Source organism: Heloderma suspectum, chromosome 3 (assembly GCF_057233095.1).
Source record: "Heloderma suspectum isolate Gila_16-S chromosome 3, 16-S_ref, whole genome shotgun sequence".
NCBI classification, from domain to species: domain Eukaryota; kingdom Metazoa; phylum Chordata; class Lepidosauria; order Squamata; family Helodermatidae; genus Heloderma; species Heloderma suspectum.
This window is the reverse complement of record NC_139460.1, coordinates 110567479-110589475: the sequence shown is the minus strand read 5'-3', so window position 1 is coordinate 110589475 and position 21997 is coordinate 110567479. Positions and strand designations below refer to the sequence as shown.

The following is a 21997-nucleotide window of genomic DNA, read 5'->3' as shown; positions in this document are numbered from 1 at the left end:
AACGAGTGCTTCCAGCCACTTCACCACAATGGAGTAATGAAGACCAATTTACGCCACTTAAATGCCTGGCTGTGGTGTGATGGAGGTGGACTAGAAGGGAAGGTTGTGAAAGAAAATTTAACTGGGCTCATGTTAGACTGGAAACATGTTTCCATCTACTCATCATAGTTCTCAAGGCAAGAGATGTTGTTACATGGTTTAGGCTGCAATCCTATGTTCACTTACTTGGGAGTGAGTCCCATTGACCTAAGTGGGGCTTACTATTGAGTAGACATGTATAAGATTGCACTGTTAGAGTGGCTAAAGGAAACTGTTGGCAGTAAGATTTTGAATGAGACCCAGGTTTTGAGTTCAGTGTCTCTGGGCCCAGATGATCTTTCCAAACAGGAAAAGTGTTTGCTCCATCAGCTGGCCCTGACCCTACACCTCATCCCAGTGCATTTCCCATCCAAGCTGTTGTGCATGTATTTATTTCTTTGTAATATTTCTAGGCCTCCTTTCAGGGCAGGAGCCCTCACAAGGTAGTTTACAACAATAAAATACAGATACTAAAAACCAATATGGCAATGCAACAGCAAACATTCATAAGAACAGCGGTGCAGTGGAGCTGAGCCTCACAGGGGCACAGCGGCCACACTTTTTGATTAGCAGGAATGCTGACATTGGCTGCCACCCCACCCCAGAATTCCCTGTTCCTTCTGAGTTTAGCTGCAATCCTCTCAGTACCTGGGGGAATGGGAAATGAATTTTCCCAGAAGCAATATCTTGTTCCTTATTGTAATGTGAAACATCTTGGGGTGGCTTGGTCTTGAATAGGCAATAAAGACCCCATAGCTTTACAAAAGACCTGCGCCTAGCAGATGAAAATGGCTAGAACTGGTTTGTTGATATGGATCAACACAGCAGCCTGCAATTCTGGACACTCCTTGGGGGCTGTCACTACAGGCACTATGATGACAAATGCCCGCAACTTAAAAAATTTACCACTACACCACGGCATAAGAACAACGAATACCAGCATAAGGCAAAACCTACCACACAATTGCAGTTACAACCCAGAACAATCCTGAGCATGCCCCTGCTGCTTCCTGCAACCACTCCACTATTCCTATATCCTATTAGAACTTTGTCACTGCTTTCATTGTCTTCTCAGGAATGCCATACTCAGTGGTCGTGGCTTGGAGAAGATGGTGGTGGGTGTGACATAGCATAAGATCTTGCAGCCGTGGTGGTGGTGGAGGAGGAAAAAACCAACCAACTTGACTACACATGCCTTTCACTCATGGGTTAGCATGGCTGGGTACCTGCTGAGGGCCCACAGCCCAGCAGGAGGTCCACCGATAAGAGCCCTTTGGACCTGTTTCTCTTCTTCATCACAACCTGCTTGTTCACCTGCCTCTGTTGCTGGCCCAGACAACAATGATTGTGTGATGGCAGACCAATAGGTGTCACATCCTTCTTGCTCACTGGCTCTTTGTCTAGAGAGCTGGCACTGATAAGAAGATACAGAACCAAAACCTAAATAAGCCTGAAGTATCTATCAGCAGGAGCTGATGGCAGTTGGAGACAGGCAAGAGAGATATGATTGAGCTATGATTTCCTGTGATGTACATGCTTGTTTATTTTCTCCCACTGTTGTCTCTGGTCATAGAGTCTTTTCAGGCTTTTGAAGCATTCCAAACCCCTGCAAAACCTGTGAAGCAGGGACAACAGTGGGCTGAGTCCACAATGTCTTTATGATACCATCTACAGCTCTCTGAAAAAATACCATAATGCAGCTTGCTTATTAGCAACTAGAACATCTTCTATTTACTCGGTGTAGTAATAATTAGGGTTGTGCTGAAAGGGTGTTGTTGTTGTTGTTGTTGTTGTTTAAATGAGCACTATCAACAGTGCCAAAAACAAGCCCACTTGATGATTGTTTTTCTTTTTGAGGGAGGTTGCATGAAAAGGGGACAAAGTTGCTCACAAATATACAGTGAGGGCAATCGGAGATCCAAATTGGCTGGGATCATGATGTGATGGATGCAGAATGCATTGCCCTCACTCTTGATGGGCTTCATTAGCCCTCTGTGACATTCACATGGCCAAATCTGATTGAATACCTGGTGCCATGACAACATGTCATTCACTATCCGATGACTGATTGGCTGGCATCCCAAGGAAGACTAAATGGGCAAAGATCTGACAGACATCTAAGTATAATACAGAAACATGCGGGGGGGGGGGATTGGTTGCCCAGCAATGGTACAATAATAGCAATATATTTTTTCTATCATCTGAACGTAGCTCTAGTAAACACTTAAAGAAAGTGGCTCTCAGCTAATATCTCCTAAACAGCACAAGTAAAACACTTCTGGTCAGAGCCTGCCTGCTAGAAGCAACTAACAGTAGAAATCCCATTACCTGAACACAGTTGATCTCAGATGCTTTCATTGGGAATCCACACACCCAGTCTAGAGAAGTAGCCCTGTGTAAGTGCAAGGCTAGGTAAAATTGACTGTTGGCAATCTTCAGACAAAAAACTAGGAAAGAACTAAAGATTGGACAGTATACTAAAGACCAAACTATCTGCTAACAATTAGGACATGTTGCATGTGGCATTTTGCTAGGCTTCTTCCAGATTGTATAGGCTTCCTCTCACCTTCCCTCCCATGCATTCACTTAACACATGATAGGGAAGCAAGATTGCCCCTGACCTCCATGCATTCAGTGGAAGATGAGAATGGGGCAAAAGGCACATCGCTGTAAGCACATCGGCTCTTCTAGCTGATCAGGAACCTTGTGCAATTGGAGCGTATCTTCTGTTGAATGCTCGGAGGTCAGGGGTGGGGGCCAGCAGATGCACAGAGATCTGGGCAAGGCACGATCTGATTCCCAGTAATGCACTGACAGAACTGGGCTAGAGAAATCACCTTACTAGATCCTATCTCCATTCCATTATCCTGAGATCCGTAGTTACTGGATCCATGTAGAAACAGGGATGGTGTTCAGTCAGTGCCGTATTCACTGGGTGATTCAGGGGCTTACAAAATACAGGGTTAACTAGATGTAGGTCTACAGTTATTGTGAGTGTGACTTTCTATCATATGGGGCTGGCCCTACATTTATAGAATAATCTCCCTGATGAGGCCCACCTGGCACCAACGGTATCATCTTTTCGGAGCCAGGTTAAAACTGCCCTCTTCTCTCAGGCACTTGGCACAATATAAAAAGTCTCTTTGATTGTCTCTGGCTGATTGTTTTAAAGTGTGTGTGTGTGTGTGTATTTGTTGTTGTTGTGTGTGCTATTAAGAACATATGAAGGGCCATGCTGGATCAGACCTAGGGTCCATCTAGTCCAGCATTCTGTTCACACAGTGGCCACCCAGCTGGAGACCAGGAACCCACAAGCGGGGCATGAGCACAACAGCACCCTCCCACCCATGTTCTCCAGCAACTGGTGTACATGGGCTCACTGCCTCTGGGACTGGAGGTAGCACATAGCCATCAAGACTGGTAGCCACTGATAGCCTTTTCCTCCAGGAGTTTGTCCAAACCCCTTTTAAAACCATCCATATTGGTGGCTATCACTACATCCTGTGGTAGCGAATGCCATAGTTTCACTATGTGCTGTGTGAAGCAGTACTTCCTTTTATCTGTCCTGAATCTCCCGCCAATCAGCTTCATAGGATGACCCCGGGTTCTAGTATTTTGAGAGAGGGAGAAAAATGTCTCCCTATCCATATTCTCCACACCATGCATAATTTTGTAGACCTCTATCATGTCTCCCCTTATCCAACTTTTTTTCCAAGCTAAACAATCCCAACTGTTGTAACCTTCTCTCATAGGGGAGATGCTCCAACCCCTTGATCATTTTAGTTGCCCTTTTCTGCACTTTTCCCAGCTCTACAATATCTTTTTTTAGGTGTGGTGACCAGAACTGGACACAGAATTCCAAGTGTGGTTGCACCATAGATTTGTATAGGGGCAGTATGATATTGGCAGTTTCATTCTCAATTCCTTTTCTAATTATGCCTGACATGGAGTTTGCCTTTTTTACAGCTGCCGCACACTGGGTTGACATCTTCATTGGGCTGTCCACCACTACCCCAAGATCTCTTTCCTGGTCGCTCACTGCTAGCTCAGATCCCATCAGGCTATACTTGAAGTTGGGGGGGAGAGTTGCGCCAATGTGCATCACTTTACACTTGCTTAAATTGAACCACGCCCATTCTCCCACTTTGGAGAGATCCTTTTGGAGGTCTTCACAATCCCTTTTTGTTTTAACCAGCCTCAATAATTTGGTGTCATCTGCAAACTTGGCCGCTTCACTGCTCACTCCTAATTCCAGATCATTTATGAACAGGTTGAAAAGCATTGATCCTAATACAGATCCCTGTGGGACCCCACTATTTCCTTCCCTCCATTGGGAGAATTTACCATTTATTCCTACTCTCGGCTTTCTGTTCTTTAACTAGTTACTGACTGATCCAGAAGAGGACCTGTCCTCTTATTCCATGACTGCTAAGTTTGCTCAGGAGTCTTTGGTGAGGGACTTTGTCAAAAGCCTTTTGGAAGGCCAAGTAAACAATGTCTACTGGATCACCCCTGTCTACATGTTTATTGACACTCTCAAAGAACTCTAAAAGTTTAGTGAGACAGGACTTACCTTTACAGAAGCTGGGTTGATTCTTTTTCAGCAGGGTTTGTCCTTCTATATGCTTACTAATGTTATCTTTAATAATAAAAAAAGGATCCCTTTTTGAAAATTGGTGTTACATTGGCCATCTTCCAGTCCTCTGGTATAGAGGCTGATCCTAGGGACATGTTGCATATTTTGGTTAGAAGATCAGCAATTTAATATTTGAGTACTTTGAGTACTCTAGGATGGATACCATCTGGGCCTGGTGATTTATTTGCTTTTAATTTATCAATAACGTTGAGAACTTCATCTTTTGTCATCACAATTTGCCTCAGTTCCTCAGAATCTCTTCCTGAAAACATCAGTTCAGACACAGGTATCTGTCCTATATCTTCTGCAGTGAAGATGGATGAAAAGAATTCATTCAGCTTCTCTGCAATCTCTTTGTCCTCCTTCAGTACTCCTTTAACTCCATTATCATCCAATGGTCTTACTGCCTCCCTAGCTGGTTTTCTGCTTCTGATATACTTAAAGAATTCTTTATTGTTGGCCTTGATGTTGATAGCAATATGCTCTTCAAAATGCTTTTTTGCATCTCTTATTGTCTGCTTGCATCACCTTTGAGCAAGCTTGTGCTCCCTTTTGTTTTCCTCACTTGGGCAACACTTCTATTTTCTGAAGGAAGCTCTCTTTTCTCTAATAGTTTCCTTAACACTCCTCATTAACCATGCTGGTGACCTCCTGGACTTGGTGCTACCTTTCCTAACCTGTGGTATACATTTTAGCTGGGCTTCTATTATTGTGATTTTGAGTAATCTCCAAGCATTCTGACAGGATTGAATCCTCTTGTCTCCCCCTTTTAACTTCCTTTTCACCAGTTCCCTAATTTTAGAGAAGTTTCCCCTTTTGAAGTCAAATGTGACTGTGTTGGACTTCTTGGGCAATTTTCCACTAAAATCTATAGTAAATGTGATAGCACTGTGATCACTGTCTCCAATTGGTTCAACAATATTTACATCTTGTACTAGGTCCTGGGTGACACCATTTAGGATTAAATCCAAGGTTGCCTCCCCTTTGGTTGGTTCCTTGACCAACTGTTCTAGGACACAATCATTTATGGAATCAAGAAATTTAACCTCTTTGTCATGGCTGGAACATGCATTTACCCAATCAATGTGGGGGTAATTGAAGTCGCCCATTATTACAACACTTCCTTGTTTGGAGGCCTCCCTGATTTCATTTCCCATCTCAAGGTCACTCTGAGCATTCTGGTCTGAGGGACAATAGCATGTTCCTAGCAGTAAATTAGTTTTGGAGCCTGGTATTGGCACCCGCAGTGCTTCTGTGGAAAAGCCTATCCCTTTTAGGTGTTCCAGTCTGCTTGACACTATGCCCTCTTTAATGTACAGGGCAACAACTCCCCCAGTATGCCCTCCCTGTCCTTCCTATAGAGTTTATATCCAGAGATGACCATATCCCACTGGTTCTCTCCACTCCACCAGGTTTTTGAAATGCCCACTATATCTAGGCTTTCCTTTAAAATCAAACACCCCAATTCTCCCATTTGGGCTCAGAGGCTTCTAGCATTTGCATAAAAACACCTATACATGGTATCCCTCCCCAGATGCCTCTGGCGTGAGCATCTTTTGCTATGGGACATTGGCCCCTTTGATTGGCTATTATGTTCTACCATGTGCTTCTAGCCTATTTCTTCCCCTTCTACATTTGGGCAATCAAAAACATTTTCATCTTCATCCCTTTGGGATGATTTGACCCAAACCCATCTCCTGTCAGCTTTTCCCATCTCCTGTTGGCCCAGGGTTTAGTTTAAAAGCTGCTCTGCCACCCTTTTTATTTTTAGCCTCAGCATCCTGGTTCCATTTTGGCTCAGGTGGAGCCTGTGTCAGTAGGTGAATGGTTTTATAATTTATATAATGCATTTTAATGATTTTTAATTTTTGTGAACCGCCCAGAGAACTTGGGCTATGGGGCAGCAGTATAGAAATATAACAAATTAAATGAAATGAAATATGTTATGCGATCACCTGGAAAAATAACGAGGAGTACCTGGCATGCTTTATTTAAAACAGACTCTCAGGCTTGCAGGCCAAATCCGGCCAACCTGGGGTCCCAGTCCGGCCCTCTAGGGTTCCCCAGACAGCTATGCCCCCTTCTCCTGGCTCCATCTCCTTTCCCCCAACCACTGATCATTTGATAGTTTCCCAGCTTTTGTGCTGTTTTTCCTGCACTATAAAAGCTTGAAACGCCTTTCCTTAGACTTAACTAGTGGCAGTAAGAGATTTAAGTTAAAATATGCTGGTGGTATTTTGGCCACATCCCTTTTCCTTTTGCCATGCCCACCACTGGAATGTGGCCCCTGAGAGCTTCTTCAAAATGGAATTTGGCCTTTGGGCTAAAAAAGAGGTTCAGTAGCCCTGGTTTCAAAGAATGCAGCAACACAGGGAAAAGCTTCTTGCAACAGCACCTTGATGTGGGTGCTGGATCTGCGGGAAGCTATGAGGTTTATAACACAAAGATGAGACTTCAGTATGACAGTTTTATCTGTTGTGGGCATCAGAGCTTCTGTGTGACCCATGCATTTTTCATGCAGCCTCTCCCCGTGTTTTCTAAGGCTAGAATCCCCATCCGTCTCTGTTCACATATGTTTCCCTGACTGTAGTTTCTGAGGAGCAGGCAGCAAAAAATGTCAGCCAGCACCATTGCTGGGAGGTTTTGTTTTTGCCCTGTTTAGAAAATGGTCTTTCGTTAGAACTTCTGACTTCACCTTTATGGCCCTATTAAATTCAACAAGGAGCCATACCGCTAAAACGGCACCCAACACGCCTACGTCTGTGTTGCTGAAACAGGCCACATTTTTGACCTGATTGCATGCCATCCTCAAGGTGGCTTTGAGAGCAGACCTCTGAGGTGAAACAGCTCTGTTTTTCACTCATGTCATGAGACTGTGATTTAATTGGGAGGTTGTACTGAGCAGCTCCAAGTAGCTTCTCACAGGTAAAAGGGCAGCCTATATAGTAAACTACAGTGCCGTAGTTCTGGAATGGCTATACTAATTTTCAGAAATGGTTCCTTTAAATAGAATGGAAGGCATCTTGCAGGAGGCAAATTAGTTTATTTTGATTTGTTTCCTACCCTAGGGTAGCCATAGCAAGTTAAAATCAATTATCTAAAGGAAGCAAAAGCAGAGTGTAGCCAAACACATACCCTGGATTTTAGGAAAGCTGATTTTAATAAACTCAGAACAATGATAAGTAAGGTCCCATGGCAAGCAACTCTAATGAAAAAAGGAGTCCAAGATGGGTGGGAGTTTTTTAAAAAGGAAATTATCAGGGCACAATTACAAACAATTCCAACAAGAAAAAAAAGGTGGAGGACAATAGAAGAAGCCAATGTGGCTTCACAAAAAGCTAAGAGATGACCTGAAAACAAAAAAGTACTCATATAGGAAGGGGAAAGAAGGCCAAGCAACAAAGGAAGAGTACAGGCAGGTAGCACAGAATTGCAGGGATGGCGTCAGGAAGGCTAAAGCTGAGAATGAGCTGAGGTTAGCGAGGGATGCTAAAAGCAAGAAAAAGGCTTTCTTCAGCTATGTGCAAAGTAAAAGACAGAGGAAAGAAATGGTGGTTCAGCTATTAAATAAAGATGGCTAAATGATAACAGATGACAAAGAAAAGGCAGAAGTGTACAATTCCTGCTTTGGTTCAGTCTTCTCCTAAAAGAGGGTCTATGACCTCCCTGGCAAAGGTGAAGTATAGGCTGAAGGGGCAGGATTGCAGCTTGAGATCGAAGGCATATGGTCAAGGAACACTGAATTACTTTGAATGAGTTCAAATCTCCAGGGCCAGATGAACTGCATCCTAGAGTCATAAAGGAACTGGCAGAAGAACTCTCAGAACCGCTGTCTATTCTCTTTGAGAAATCATGGAGGATGGGGGAAGTGCCAGATGATTGGAGGAGGGCTAATGTTATTCTTATCTTCAAAAAGGGCAAAAAGGAGGAACCTGGGAACTACAGACCAGTCAGTCTGACATCAATCCCTGGGAAAATTCTGGAGCAGATTATAAAGCAATCAGTCTGTAAGCATCTTGAAAACATGCAGTGATTTCTCGAAGCCAACATGGATTTGTCAAGAACAAATCCTGCCAGATGAATCTGATCTCATTTTTTGATCAGGTCACCTCTCTTGTGGACTGTGGGAATGCTGTGGACATAATATACCTCGACTTCAGCAAAGCTTTCAACAAAGTGCCCCATGATATCCTGATGAGCAAACTAGCTAAAAGTGGGCTAGATGAAACAACGGTCCGGTGGATCCACAGCTGGCTACAGAATCAGACTCAAAGGGGGCTTATCAATGGGATCTTCTCAAACTGGGGAGAGGTAATGAGTGGGGTACCACAGGGCTCAGTCCTGGGCCCAGTGCTCTTCAACATTTTGATTAATGTCTTGGAGGAGGAGGTGCAGGGAATGCTGATCAAATTTGCAGATGACACCAAATTGGGCGGGATAGCTAATACTTTGGGAGACAGAAAAAAAATTCAAAGTGATCTGGATAGACTGGAGTGCTGGGCAGAAAACAACAGAATGGCATTTAATAGGGACAAATGTCAAGTTCTGCACCTAGGAAAAAGAAACCAAATGCACAGTTACAAGATGGGGGATACGTGGCTCAACAACACTACAAGCAAGAAGGATCTTGGAATTGTTGTCGGTCACAAGCTGAATATGAGCCAACAATGTGATGTGGCTGCAAAAAAGGCAAATGCTATTTTGGGCTGCATCAATAGAAGCATAGCTTCCAAATCCTGGGAAGTACTAGTTCCCCTCTACTCAGCAGTGGTTAGGCCTCATCTGGGGTACTGAGTCCAGTTCTGGGCACCACACTTGAAGAAGGATGCAGACAAGCTGGAGAGGGTTCAGAGGAGGACAACAAAGAAGATCAGAGGACTGGAAACAAAGCCCTATGAAGAGAGACTGAATGAACTGGGCATGTTTAGCCTTGTGAAGAGCAGACTGAGGGGAGATATGAGAGCGCTCTTCAAGTACTTGAAAGGTTGTCACAGAAAGGAAGGCCAGGATCTCTTCTCGATCATCCCAGGGTGCAGGACACGGAATAATGGGCTCAAGTTACAGGAAGCCGGATTCCGGCTGAACATCAGGAAAAACTTCCTGACTCTTAGAGCAATACGACAATGGCACCAATTCCCTAGGGAGGTAGTGGGCTCTCCCACACTGGAGGCATTCAAGATGAGGCTGGACAGCCATCTGTTGGGGATGCTCTGACTTGGATTCCTGCATTGAGCAGGGGGTTGGACTCAATGGTCTTGTAGGCCCCTTCCAACCCTACTATTCTATGATTCTATGATTCTATCTCTTTTCATCCTTCCCAATCAGCCCATGATCGGTAACTTAGCCATGCGCATTACCCACCCTTTGCAGTGGGGGTAATGTGCCCCAGGGTGGGTTACCATGTCATCTGTCAAACAGCAGCATCATTAAATCCAGCTGCTTCATGGACAAAATGCAGCGATCATGGAGATGGCTGCCTAGAATGTCTGAGGCATGTACACATAGAATGTACACATAGCAGTTATACCAGTGGGCACCAATAGTTATGATAATGGTATAACTGCTATGTGTAGATTCAGCCTGAAACATCCGGCGATGCTCTAGGCAATGCAGCTGGACTCTATGGTCACTGTCATAAAGCAACGGATGGAGCAGCTGCTGTGTCTTGATTCCTGCTGTGGCAGCTGTTGGGATAAGCGGCAACAGCCGGAGGAGGAGGATGGGAATTTACCTATGGAGTGGGGATGGGCAAGTAAACCATGGTGCGCCGTGTGATTCCTGGCTGTGTGCATCATGGTTTTCCTACCCCTCCCCACAGTGTGGTCCCACTACCCACCCTCCCCCTGTGATTGTGTGAACAGGCCCTAAGAGTTAAATGGACCATTCCCAAGACACTTAATGCACCACTGTATGTGTTTTCCTTTATTTAATTACAGGTGTGGGGTCTGCAGCACATGGGGAGGAGAGTTCAAGCTTTCTCTTCCCACCCACAATCCTAATGAAAATCATCCTCCCCCACATTGTTATGTGGCTTAGAAAGAAAGCTCCCATTTGGTGCCAGTGGGAACCTTTTGTTTTTCTTTGCCTCAGAGCTTGCATTGTGTGAGGCTAGGCAGGGAAGGGTTAAACCTCCCCTCCTCACACACTGACTGGGTTCAGACAACATGATAACCCACAGTCAAGGGTTGAGTATGGGTTGAGTGTGGGTTGTTGTTGAAACCTGGGTTATCGTGTTGTTTGAGCCCAGCTGCACTAACAAACCATGGTTTGTTAACCACGAACAACCTATGAAGAGAACCTGCATTTTGTTGTTGGGTTGTGAACTGTGCGTTGTTTGTGGTTAACAAACCATGGTTTGTTATCACGGCTGGTTTCAGACAACACAATATCTCATGTTTCAACAACAACCTATGGTTCAACAACAACCCACATTTGCTTTGTCTCAACCCAGCTGAAAATTAGGGATATTGTCTTTGGCCAGCACTGATTCTGAATAGGACATTAGGAGGTAGTAGCTTTTCTATGTTCTTCATAATCATCATCAGTTTATTCACATGGCGCTTTTCCATAGCAAAACCATGTTCAGAGCAGCTTATAGTAACATCAGAAAAATGAATATACTGAAACATTTCCAGATAATTCTCTAACCACTATGTCATAACAAAATGTAAATACTCATACACATAAGCTAGTCAAAATATCTCACATTAATAAATATACACCAAGCTTAAACAATCCAATAATAACTTCTACTAAGATCAGAAAAATAAAAATGATTTTTTAAAAAATTAACAGCAGGAAAAACAACAGGAAGAGCATCGGCCTTTGTGGCTGGAGTCTGTCAGAGCTCCACCCCCCAAAGCTAGGTGGAAATGAGCCAGAGAAGCAGGGACCAGGTCCTGCAGGAGCTAGAGATGCTAGTTAATTGGCAGTAATCAGGTGTGATCTTATTCTGTAGTGCAATGCTAGTATGTATACAAACCTTCCAAAACCATATAGTTACAATTGTTACTATAAAGACCATTGTTCATTGGGAATATTCATGGACTAATCCCCCTTGAAGTCAATGCAACATGTATGAACTAAGCCATGTTTTTGCACAGCTCTCATTAACCTTAATGAGGAACATGCAGGAACCATTCTAGGTGGATTGTGCCCAAAGTGAGATGCGGGATCAGCATTTATTGCCATTATCATGCCCCACTGGGTATATATTATGCTCTTCATATGCCAGATTATAGAATATCAGAAGATAAGTTTTTGAGCTTGATAAAGCAGAATAATAATTTTAAGAGTTATTTGATTTTTCCAATGAGCTGGACACTCACAAAATAGTAACCTACGATTACTTCATTTTTGAGGTCCAGGAGGTGTGTGTGTGTGTATGTGTGTGTTTAGTGGGTGCTTGAAATTGCTATCAATAAAGAATTTATAGCAAAGCCCAACTTTTAAGAACATTTAAATCTCAGTCATTTCAATATACTGCAACAGGGAGAAGGTGTCTAAAAAGATGCCATAGAAAGAGGGCATTATGTTTTCATGATGTCCTAAAACTACCACACAGAATTATATCATACTAAGAAAAATTCTAACTTTGGTGGAAAAGATTAGATCTGTCCTTTGTACTTGCAGTGGTTTGGAGATTTTGTCACATACATGTTTCTTTTGGTAGCGTCTTGTGATCATGTCATCCTGTCTTTGACGTTCTGCATTTTTTCAAAATCAAATTGATGGGGTACAGACAGTATCATACTGTCTGTATCAATGCTCCAAATTTGCTACTGAAATTATTGCCATGAGGCCAATAAGAGGGCATTGGCTTCCGCTGAAGCCCACATCTAGGTCCCATGTTTACATGCAGAATAAAAATGGTTTGCTTTATGTTTCCATTCCTAATTCTTTCAGGGAGCAATCCTATGGAGATAGTCATCAGCCTCCAAACTCAGAGGCTGATGACTATCCAATGCAGGGCGGCAGGATCCTTGCCTCAGTGTTCTTGCCGCCCTGCTTTTCTGGCTAGATGGGCGATTTCACCTGTCTAGCCAGGGAGCTTTGGAGCGGGAGGTGGGGAGGCTGCTTGGTGCATAGGAAGCTGTGTAATGTAGCTTCCGCAGCCTCCTCCCCTCCCCTGGGTCCACCTCCTTTTCCCCGTCTTCATGCTCCATTTCCGAGGTCGGACATGTAGCCGGCACAAAGAGAACCACGCTGGCTATGAAGGGGCAGGGGCGCTGTTTCTGGGAACCATGTTCACAGACCTGGCTCCGACCACAGTTCCCAGAAACCAAAAAATCCTATCGCCCTCTAGACAGTGTCTAATGACCATAAGATTGTTCCCTCTGTTATGTTTTTGGCTGTGATGTGGTATGGGAAAGGGCCACATTACATGTCTGTGCCCCTGGATATTAGAGGTTGCTGTCTAGTAGGGCTTTTCTGCTTACGGAGCATGGATTCTGCCTACTTAAGAGAAATATGCTTTTAGAGCTAACGTGAAAGATTACAAGATTTTTACCTTTAAAGGGTCTGGTTGGTTATCTTAGTTTTTGGTCAATCTTTTGGTGTGACTTTGATTCTAATATTGGCTTGTCAAGTAAGCAAAAATGATTGGGGTAGGATTTGTTTATTTATTTATTATTGGAAACATTTCTATCCTGCCTTTCGAGGTAGTATCCAACTGTGCCCCAGTGCTGGCGTGAATGACATCTTGCTAGCATAAAGCAAAGCTTGTACAATGTAACGAGTGCTTGCTAGGCCAATGGAGAAAAGTGGTGATTTGTGGTTGAATTTTAGCACAACGGCATTAACACCAGATTAGAACTGCGGCACAATGGAATACTGATCTCTGCATTAACGTGATGCACCATGCCTTATGAGGGTTCCCAATCACACAGAAGTCCTAAGCAGGTGTTTGCTTGCTCATATATTATAATATGTATAAGTGTGGATGGCAACATGGACACACACTTAAGCCCTGTCTCCAGTGTCTGGGACCTAGCTAGACCTTTGTGCTTTGAGAGCAAAGGTCTGAAGAGGGCTTCTCTGAGCGTGTTCAGAGCTACAGTGATTGCAAACCCTGCCTTATCATTACTGGCAAGATCTGAACTGAGGGCAGGGCAGGGGGATGGGGGCAGCATGCCCAGAGATGTAGAGGGTGAAGCCAGAATGCATCGCCCATTCCAGTACCCACTCTGAGCCTTCACACATTCTCTTGAATGTGTGAACAGGGCTATTGTCTCAGGATATATATATATGTTCTCAAAGCAGGATATAACCAGCAGTTGTGTGTTGTACTGTTCACATTTTTATTCACTCATCACTGTTGTTTTGTATTTTTTCATTTTTATAAAACACACACACACACACACACACACAAAATAATGACAGGAGTTCAACTCACACAGTAGTTTGATCCAACAAAATGTGGAAAACTGTTTTATTGATTGATTGATTTGATTTGTACCACACCTTTCTACTAAGAAAAATGGCACTCAAGGTGGGTTACAATCATAAATAAAACTTGATTAAAACAATAATAAGACAAATGCATTAGTAAAACAAATGTATTTTCCACTTATGAGGTGCCTTTGAACAGCACAGCACAGCTAGAAGTATAGATCAGCCAGCAAATCCTCTGGAAACGTTCAGATGTAAGGAAAGGCAAATCCTAGCTACAGGATGTATAGGAAGGTCAAAGCTTTTGCTGATCTGCTGAATCAGAACAAGATTATGAGAGCCTAATCATATAAGCAAAGCAAATGTTGGTTCACGTTATATGGATTGTTTTCCATTCGTTGTTTTTTGAATGGAATCCCAAAGGCCTGTGTAATCTGCACAGTACGATTGCATGAGCCCTATGGATGATCAAACTGGAAGTCTTCTCCTGAAGTATGTCTTATTGGTCCCTCAAAAGTTCATCCTTCTTGTGGCAAGCTTTAATGTGAATGATTGGGTGATCTGGGGGGGAAGGATGTTTGGGATCAAGGGTTCTGCCTCTCTTCAGGGGTTAGAAGAGGAGATGATCATATTCCTGTGGCCCCTATAGTTTTGCTTCTCACAACCTGGCCCCAAGCATTTACATTGCCACATGTAAAGCTAGCAACAGAAAAACTTTCCCTATGCAACTCTTAGAGGCACAGGCACACTCTCAGGGTCTGGATTGATCCTGCAGCCATACTACCAACATATGGGCATGGCTACACTAGAAACAGAGCCTCACCAGCCATGAACCTTAGGAATTATAATTCTGTTTATAGACAAGGTCAGGGGTGGGCCACATCTTTTGGCCTCATCATTGGCCATGCTGGCTAGGGCTGATGGGAGTTGTAGGCCAAAACATCTGGAGGGCCACAAGTTGTTTATGCCTGGGTGCAGTGGGGTATGTCCACATAGTATATATTTAAAAATCTGGACTCATGGACAAATGTGTTATCTCCTTATTTGCTTTAAAGATTAAAACTATGTTCTTACAGTAAACTGAAACTCAATCCAGACAAGACAGAGGTACCGTTAGCGGGTGGTTCATCTGCCTGGCTAGGTAATGTTCAACTTGTTCTGGAGGGGGTTGCACTACCCCTAAAGGATCAGGTTCATAGTTTGGGGGTGCTCTTGGACCAAAAACTGTCACCTGAGGCATAAGTGAACTCAGTGGCATGGAGCACTTTTCATCAGTGTAGGCTGGTATACCAACTATGCCCTTAGCTGGACAGAGTTAGCCTAGCTACAGTTATCCATGCGCTGATAACTTCTCATCTGGATTACTGCAATGTGTTATACGTGGGGCTGCCTTTGAAAATGGTCTGGAAACTTCAGCTAGTCCAAAATAGGGCAGCAAGATTGTTAACAGGGACCGGCCAATGAGATGACATTACGCCAGTACTTTTCCAGCTGCACTGGTTGCCAGTCCATTTGCAGGCCCGATTCAAAGTGCTGGTATTAACATTTCAAGCCCTTAATGGCTTGGGGCCAGGTTATCTGAAGGATCGTCTCCCCCCATATGTGCCTGCCCGGAACCTAAGATCATCCTCAGCAGTCCTTCTCCATGAGTCCCTGCCAAAGGAAGTGAGGCGGGTGGCTACCAGGAAGACGGCTTTTTCTGTTGTGGCACCCCGGCTGTGGAATGATCTCCCTAGACAGGTTTGCCTGACATCTACATTGTATTCCTTCTGGCGCCAGGTGAAGACTTTTTTATTCTCCCAGTACTTTAGCATTTAGCTTCCTAGACTTTTAATTTTGCTGTTTTAAATCTGTATTTTAAATCTCTGCATGGCTGCTAGGTTTTATTCTGGTTGTATTGTTATACTGCCAACGGCCACTCGGTCGAGACCCTGGTGGGTGGCTGGAATGCCGCAATCACTGGGGCATTAGATCGGGTGGCTCCGAAACGCCCTCTCCCCCTGAACAGGGCTCGGACTGCACCATGGTTCAATCCGCGGTTACGAGCTCTGAAACAGGAGGTGAGATGGCTAGAGCGCCGGTGGCGGAAGTCTCGCTCCAAAGACGATCAGACACGGGCTAGAGCTATATCTTCAGCCTATCACGTGGCGGTGAAGGCAGCAAAAAAGGAATATTATGCTGCCTCCATCGTGTCTGCAGAGTGCTGCCCCAGGAGGCTGTTCCAAGTGGTCCGGAGCCTGGTCGGTCCTGTGGCTCCGGAACCACTGGAGCATTCTAAGGCCTCCTGTGAGGCTTTGGCAAGGCACTTTGCAGATAAAATTGATCAGATTAGGTGTGTTACTCTGCACACTGTGGATACAGTTAGTGAGCAAGAGGCGGCCTGTGGCAAACCAGTTTTGTGGGATCGGTTCCAGCTTCTTCCTCCTGATGAAGTGGACAAGGTGCTTTCATCTGTAAGGCCAACCACCTGCTTACTTGATCCTTGCCCATCTTGGCTCATTATGAGCTGCAGAGAGAGACTGGGTGAGGGGATCAAGGTGGTGGTGAACGCCTCCCTTGAGGAGGGAGTGATGCCATCAGCCCTCAAGGAGGCAGTGATAAGACCGCTCTTAAAGAAGCCCTCCTTGGATCCTCAAGTTCTGAACAACTTTCGCCCAGTCTCAAATCTGCCATTTTGGGGCAAGGTGATTGAGCGGGTGGTGGCGGTGCAGTTGAAGGCACACTTGGAAGAAACTGATTATCTAGACCCATTTCAGTCGGGCTTCAGGCCTGGGCATGGGACAGAAACGGCCTTGGTCGCCTTGGTGGATGATATGAGGAGGGCTCTGGATAGGGGTGAATGCTCCTTCCTTGTTCTCCTCGACCTCTCAGCGGCTTTTGATACCGTTGACCACGGTATCCTCCTGGACCGCCTGGAGGGGTTGGGCATTGGAAACACTGTATTGCGGTGGTTCCAGTCCTTCCTCTCCGGCAGGTACCAGAGGGTAGCACTGGGAGAGGAGGTTTCGGACCCATGGCCACTTACTTGTGGGGTGCCACAGGGTTCCATCCTCTCCCCGATGCTATTTAACATCTATGTGAAGCCACTGGGGGCTATCATCAGGAGGTTTGGGGTGCAGTGTCATCAATATGCGGATGACACTCAGCTCTACCTCTCATTCAAATCTTCACCAAGGTTGGCCGTAGAATCCCTGTCCAAATGTCTGGAGACGGTGAGTGGCTGGATGGGGAGGAATAAGCTGAAGCTCAACCCTGACAGGACCGAGGTACTTTTGGTGGGAGACAAGAGGAGGCTGGGGGATGTTGACCTGGTGTTGAATGGGGTACAGCTACCCTTGAAAGACCAGGTCCGCAGCCTGGGGGTCATTTTGGACTCCCAGCTGTCCATGGAGGCTCAGGTGTCAGCTGTGAGCCGGACAGTGCTGTATCAACTCCATCTGATACGGCGGCTGCGCCCCTACCTTCCCGACCATCTGCTCCCATCGGTAGTACATGCCCTGGTCTCCTCTCGTTTAGACTACTGTAATGCGCTCTACGTGGGGTTACCCTTGAAGACGGTTCGGAAACTGCAGCTGGTACAGAACGCGGCGGCTCGCCTGATTAAAGGCAGCCGCCGGCGAGATCACATCACTCCAGTGCTGAAGGAGTTGCACTGGTTACCAGTTGTTTTCCGGGCCAAATTCAAGGTGTTGGTTTTGACCTTTAAAACCCTATATGGTTCCGGCCCAGCCTATCTTAAGGAGCGCCTCCAGCAACACCAGACAGGCTGCTTAACAAGATCAGCCTCGGATGGCCTTCTCTCTGTCCCATCAGCCAGGACAGCTAGACTGGTGGGGACGAGGGAGAGGGCCTTCTCTGTGGTGGCCCCCACTCTGTGGAACTCCCTCCCTAGGGAACTCCATCATGCCCCCTCTTTAATGAGCTTCCGTCGTGCATTAAAAACGTGGTTGTTCAGGCAGGCATTTGGGGTGAGTTAGGGTATTTTTTAAAAAAAAAATTTATGGTAAAATTTTATTGTTTTAAATTGTTTATGGTGGGTTGTACATCGCCCAGAGTGGCTGGGTGACCAGTCAGATGGACGATTAATAAATTTAATAAATAAATAAATAAATAAATAAATACTGTGGTTATACTGTTTTATATATTTTATATTGTTTTATTGTGTGCTCTTTGTTTTTAATTTTTGTGAACTGCCCAGAGAGCTTCGGCTATTAGGCAGTATAGAAATAAATAAATAAATAAATAAATAAATAAATAAATAAATAAATAAATAAATAACGTTTACAGACTCGATCCTATGGGGATAGGCAGCCACCTCCGAACTCAGAGGCGACGGCTTGTCCAATGCAGGGCAGGAGAAGCATGGAGGGGATCGTTCCCTCTGCACTTCTCCTGACCTGCATTTGCGGATAGACAGTCAATTTCAGCTGTTTAGCCCTGGGAAGGCGGAGCAGAGGAGGAGGCTGCAGGATGACACATAGGATGTGTAGTACCGGCATTTCCGCCTTCCCCGCCCTGGAACGCCCCCAGAACACCCTGTTTTGGCCACTCCGTGCTCCTCTTCTGAGCGTGGAACATGGGGCTGTTGCACACTGCCTGCGAGGCAGTGCAGAAGGGGGGGAAAGTCGATTGTCCGGGACCCGACCTTGGAGTGCTGTCTCTGAGGTCGGTTCCCAGAAACCCACATATCCTATGACCATCTAGCCACTGACTAGCGGCGGCCATAGCATTGCTCCCTAAGCCATTTAAAAATAATCACCAGCATTATGGCCATATCTCAATATACGGATGTTCATGTGACCTGGAAAACTAGAGCTGTTTCTAGTTCATTGTTACAAAAACACACACTCAGTTGTCAGAAGTCACACTTCACTGTTGACAAACCTGCCACTTTCTCAGAGTGCTCAGGGTAGGATGTGAATGTGACCACTAATGCATTCAATTGATCTCTAATCAAGGTTCTTCACCAGGCCTGGAATGAATGGATCAGTTGAATGTTCCTTTGAATTTGCCAGTTGCTTCTGCCTATAGTTAGATACATGCTCTGAGAAAACTGTACACTTGGCAGCTGTACTTGCATTTGTGAATATTGTGGAATAGTCAAGACAGTAATAATAGGCATGACAAAATGGTGAGGATGTGACTGCACTGTATAATGTAGACAGACTACACTGGAAATAATTTGTATTCTGGTAGCCTAGTGCTGCTGTGGCAAGTAAATGATTTAAGGTTGAGTCTGGTTATTTGGTTATTATTGCATGCTGCTGGTGTAGGGTAGTGGCTAAGAAAAAGCTGTGAATCAGAAATTTTCCCATGAAAATAATGGCATCTCTGCCTTGAATTTCTTAGGTATCCTTACTAAAAATCACTCAGTTTCTTCTCCTTCCTCCCCATATGGACGTAATAATATTGGCCTACCTTAGTGGATTGTTGTAAGGATTACATATATGTAGTGCTTTGTACACTCTACAGCAAGATATAAATGCTAAGCATGAACAATGGGTTGTATCTACTGACACAATGGCTTTCATCATCAGAACAGGGTGATTCCCCCTACTCCACAGAGCCCCCCCCTTTCTCAGAATCTGCTTCAGAGGGTTGGGAGACCCTTCAGAGCAGATTGGGGCTGGGGGAGGGCAGGGGCTTCAGGGCACGAGGGGAAAATATAATTGCATAAGCAGAAGTCCACTCACACAACATTGGGTGAAATACTGCAAGTTATTCCTCCCAATATCTTGCAATACTTCAATCTTAATGAGCTAAAAGACTGAAATACCTTGATGAACATTACCTGTTTGTGTGGAGAAAGGCCACATTCGTTTCATACCTTAGTTCATAATAACCTTATTGCAGTCAGCTTATGACTAAAGGCTTTTATGGGTGCTCAGGAAGGATTAGTACTTAAGATATCATGGAATCTGCAGGATATAGGATAGCCACATTTACATCACCAAACAGAAGAAAAAAGAGGACACACCTGCATAAGTGGATCTATGTACTTTGTATTGTACAGATGCAAATGTAGAAATAATGGGTAGTATCCAATATTAGAGTAGACCTATTGACATAAATGGGACTTAAGTTACTCATTTCAAGAGGTCTACTGTACATAGGACTAACATTGGATACTATCAATGACTATAATGTAAGTAAACATGCAATACATCTTGCCATGGTAGGGAAGATTGTGGCCAGGTGACCTGTGTGCCTGCTCAGTCTGCTGTCCAAGTGTTAACTGTTCATGGGCAGCCTCAAGGCCTCTGCTGCTCTCCCTTCTTACCATTCTTATCTTTAAATTGGACTTGGACTGACCAGCCCTCCAAACAGAGGATGACTTCAAACAGAGGACTGCCCTCTGTAAAGTAAGACCATGGCCACCCTAGCACCAAGTCAAGTCCAGGTCACCTTATAGGAAACAGTCTTGTTTTTGTTTTATTTCGCACAAGAGGTTGCCAGAACCTAATGTGAGGAGGTTTTAAAGAAAGACCAATGAAAAAATGGTGGGTAGGTGTCCAGGTTCACGCAAGAAAGATTAGAAGTTATTTTACCCCACACACACACTGCCCCCCCATCCTATGGGGTTTCCTCTAGGAACCCAAGTCTTTTGCTGTTGATCTAGGGCAGACACTTGGCAGTGTGTGAGAAAAGCACCCGAAGAATCTATTCTATGTGCCTTCTGTACCTAGCAGAGAAAATATGAGTCACAATGGGAGCCTTAGACTGCAATTCTTCTGTGTACGTTGCCTTGGCAGGAAGTCCTCCTGAACACAGCCACATCTTAGCCTGCAAATACTGTTTGTGCTGCAGGCTGGATCAAATGTTAGGATTCATCATAAACCCATAAACTGGAAAGCTATAGATCCTTTAGCTCTGGAAAATAAAGCTATCACTGTTATTTGTTCAATGTAAATATTGTTCGTTGTTGAGTCTCACCTTTTGCTTAGTTGCAGCAACATCTGTTCCAGGTTGATTTAAAAAAGAGATGCTGGTGGAGAAGAACTTTGCTATGATATATATTGCAACATTTTTATTGCATTCCACAGGTCCTCCAGTAAACGTTACTTGCAATATTTTTATCAACAGTTTTGGATCAGTCACAGAAACCACAATGGTAAGTGTGGCAATGCCACCGGCACAGAAACAACAATCCTTAATATATGTCATAAACACAACCTGTCATTTTTTTTCTATTTATTGTTCAACTTGCAGGTCCTCCTGTAAATGTTACCTGCAACATATTTATCAACAGCTTTGGTTCAATAGCAGAAACTACAATGGTGAGTGGGAATGACCATTGAAGCCATCTTGTGAAGGAGGGTGATGTACTATGGATCCAAGATATTCTAGATGTGGGGGAGACTTGAAATGTACACTGTCAACTTTCAGACAGCCACAACTATAATTTTTAGTAATAATCTATGTAGCAAACTAGTTTTTTTAAGTAAGGTTAGCCTAAGACATGTTGCTGCCTTAAGCAAAGTAACATGCCCCACACCCCATCGAAGTGTGTAATACCTAAGGCCAGCCAAGTTATTTTGGCACCTGAGATAGAAAGTCCCATGAGCACTTCTCCCACTTCCTGGCATTAAAAAATACAACAATAATGAATTAATGGAGGGAGCAATCCTATGAGGATAGGCGGCCGCCTCCAAACTTGGATCTTCTCCTCCATGCTCCAGCCCCTCTGCATTTGCAGCTAGATGGCTGATTTTGGCTGTCTAGCTGTGGGACTTCGGGAAGGGGTGGGGGAGGGAGGCTGGATGACGCATAGGAAGCGTTGTACCAGCACTTCTGTGTTCCCCACCCCTGGAAACACCCCCTTTCCCCTGCTCCACACTGGTCTTCTGAGCCCAGAGCCCGGGGATAATCTGCACTGACTATGAGGTGGTGGGG

The 21997-nt window shown here is 44.6% G+C and overlaps 1 protein-coding gene across 3 annotated transcripts in view; it reads left to right on the top strand.

Annotated features, from left to right (window-relative positions):
• The window catches only part of GLRA2 (glycine receptor alpha 2), a 200944-nt gene that overhangs the window by 20467 nt on the left and 158480 nt on the right, over positions 1–21997 (top strand). For 2 of the 3 annotated variants that reach the window (XM_084844159.1, XM_084844157.1), the window contains exon 3: positions 21314–21381. In XM_084844159.1, coding sequence (XP_084700285.1) covers positions 21314–21381 — 68 coding nt within the window. Of the gene's footprint in view, positions 1–21147; positions 21216–21313; positions 21382–21997 lie in introns of all 3 variants that reach the window. The other variant, XM_084844158.1, reaches the window with a different exon arrangement.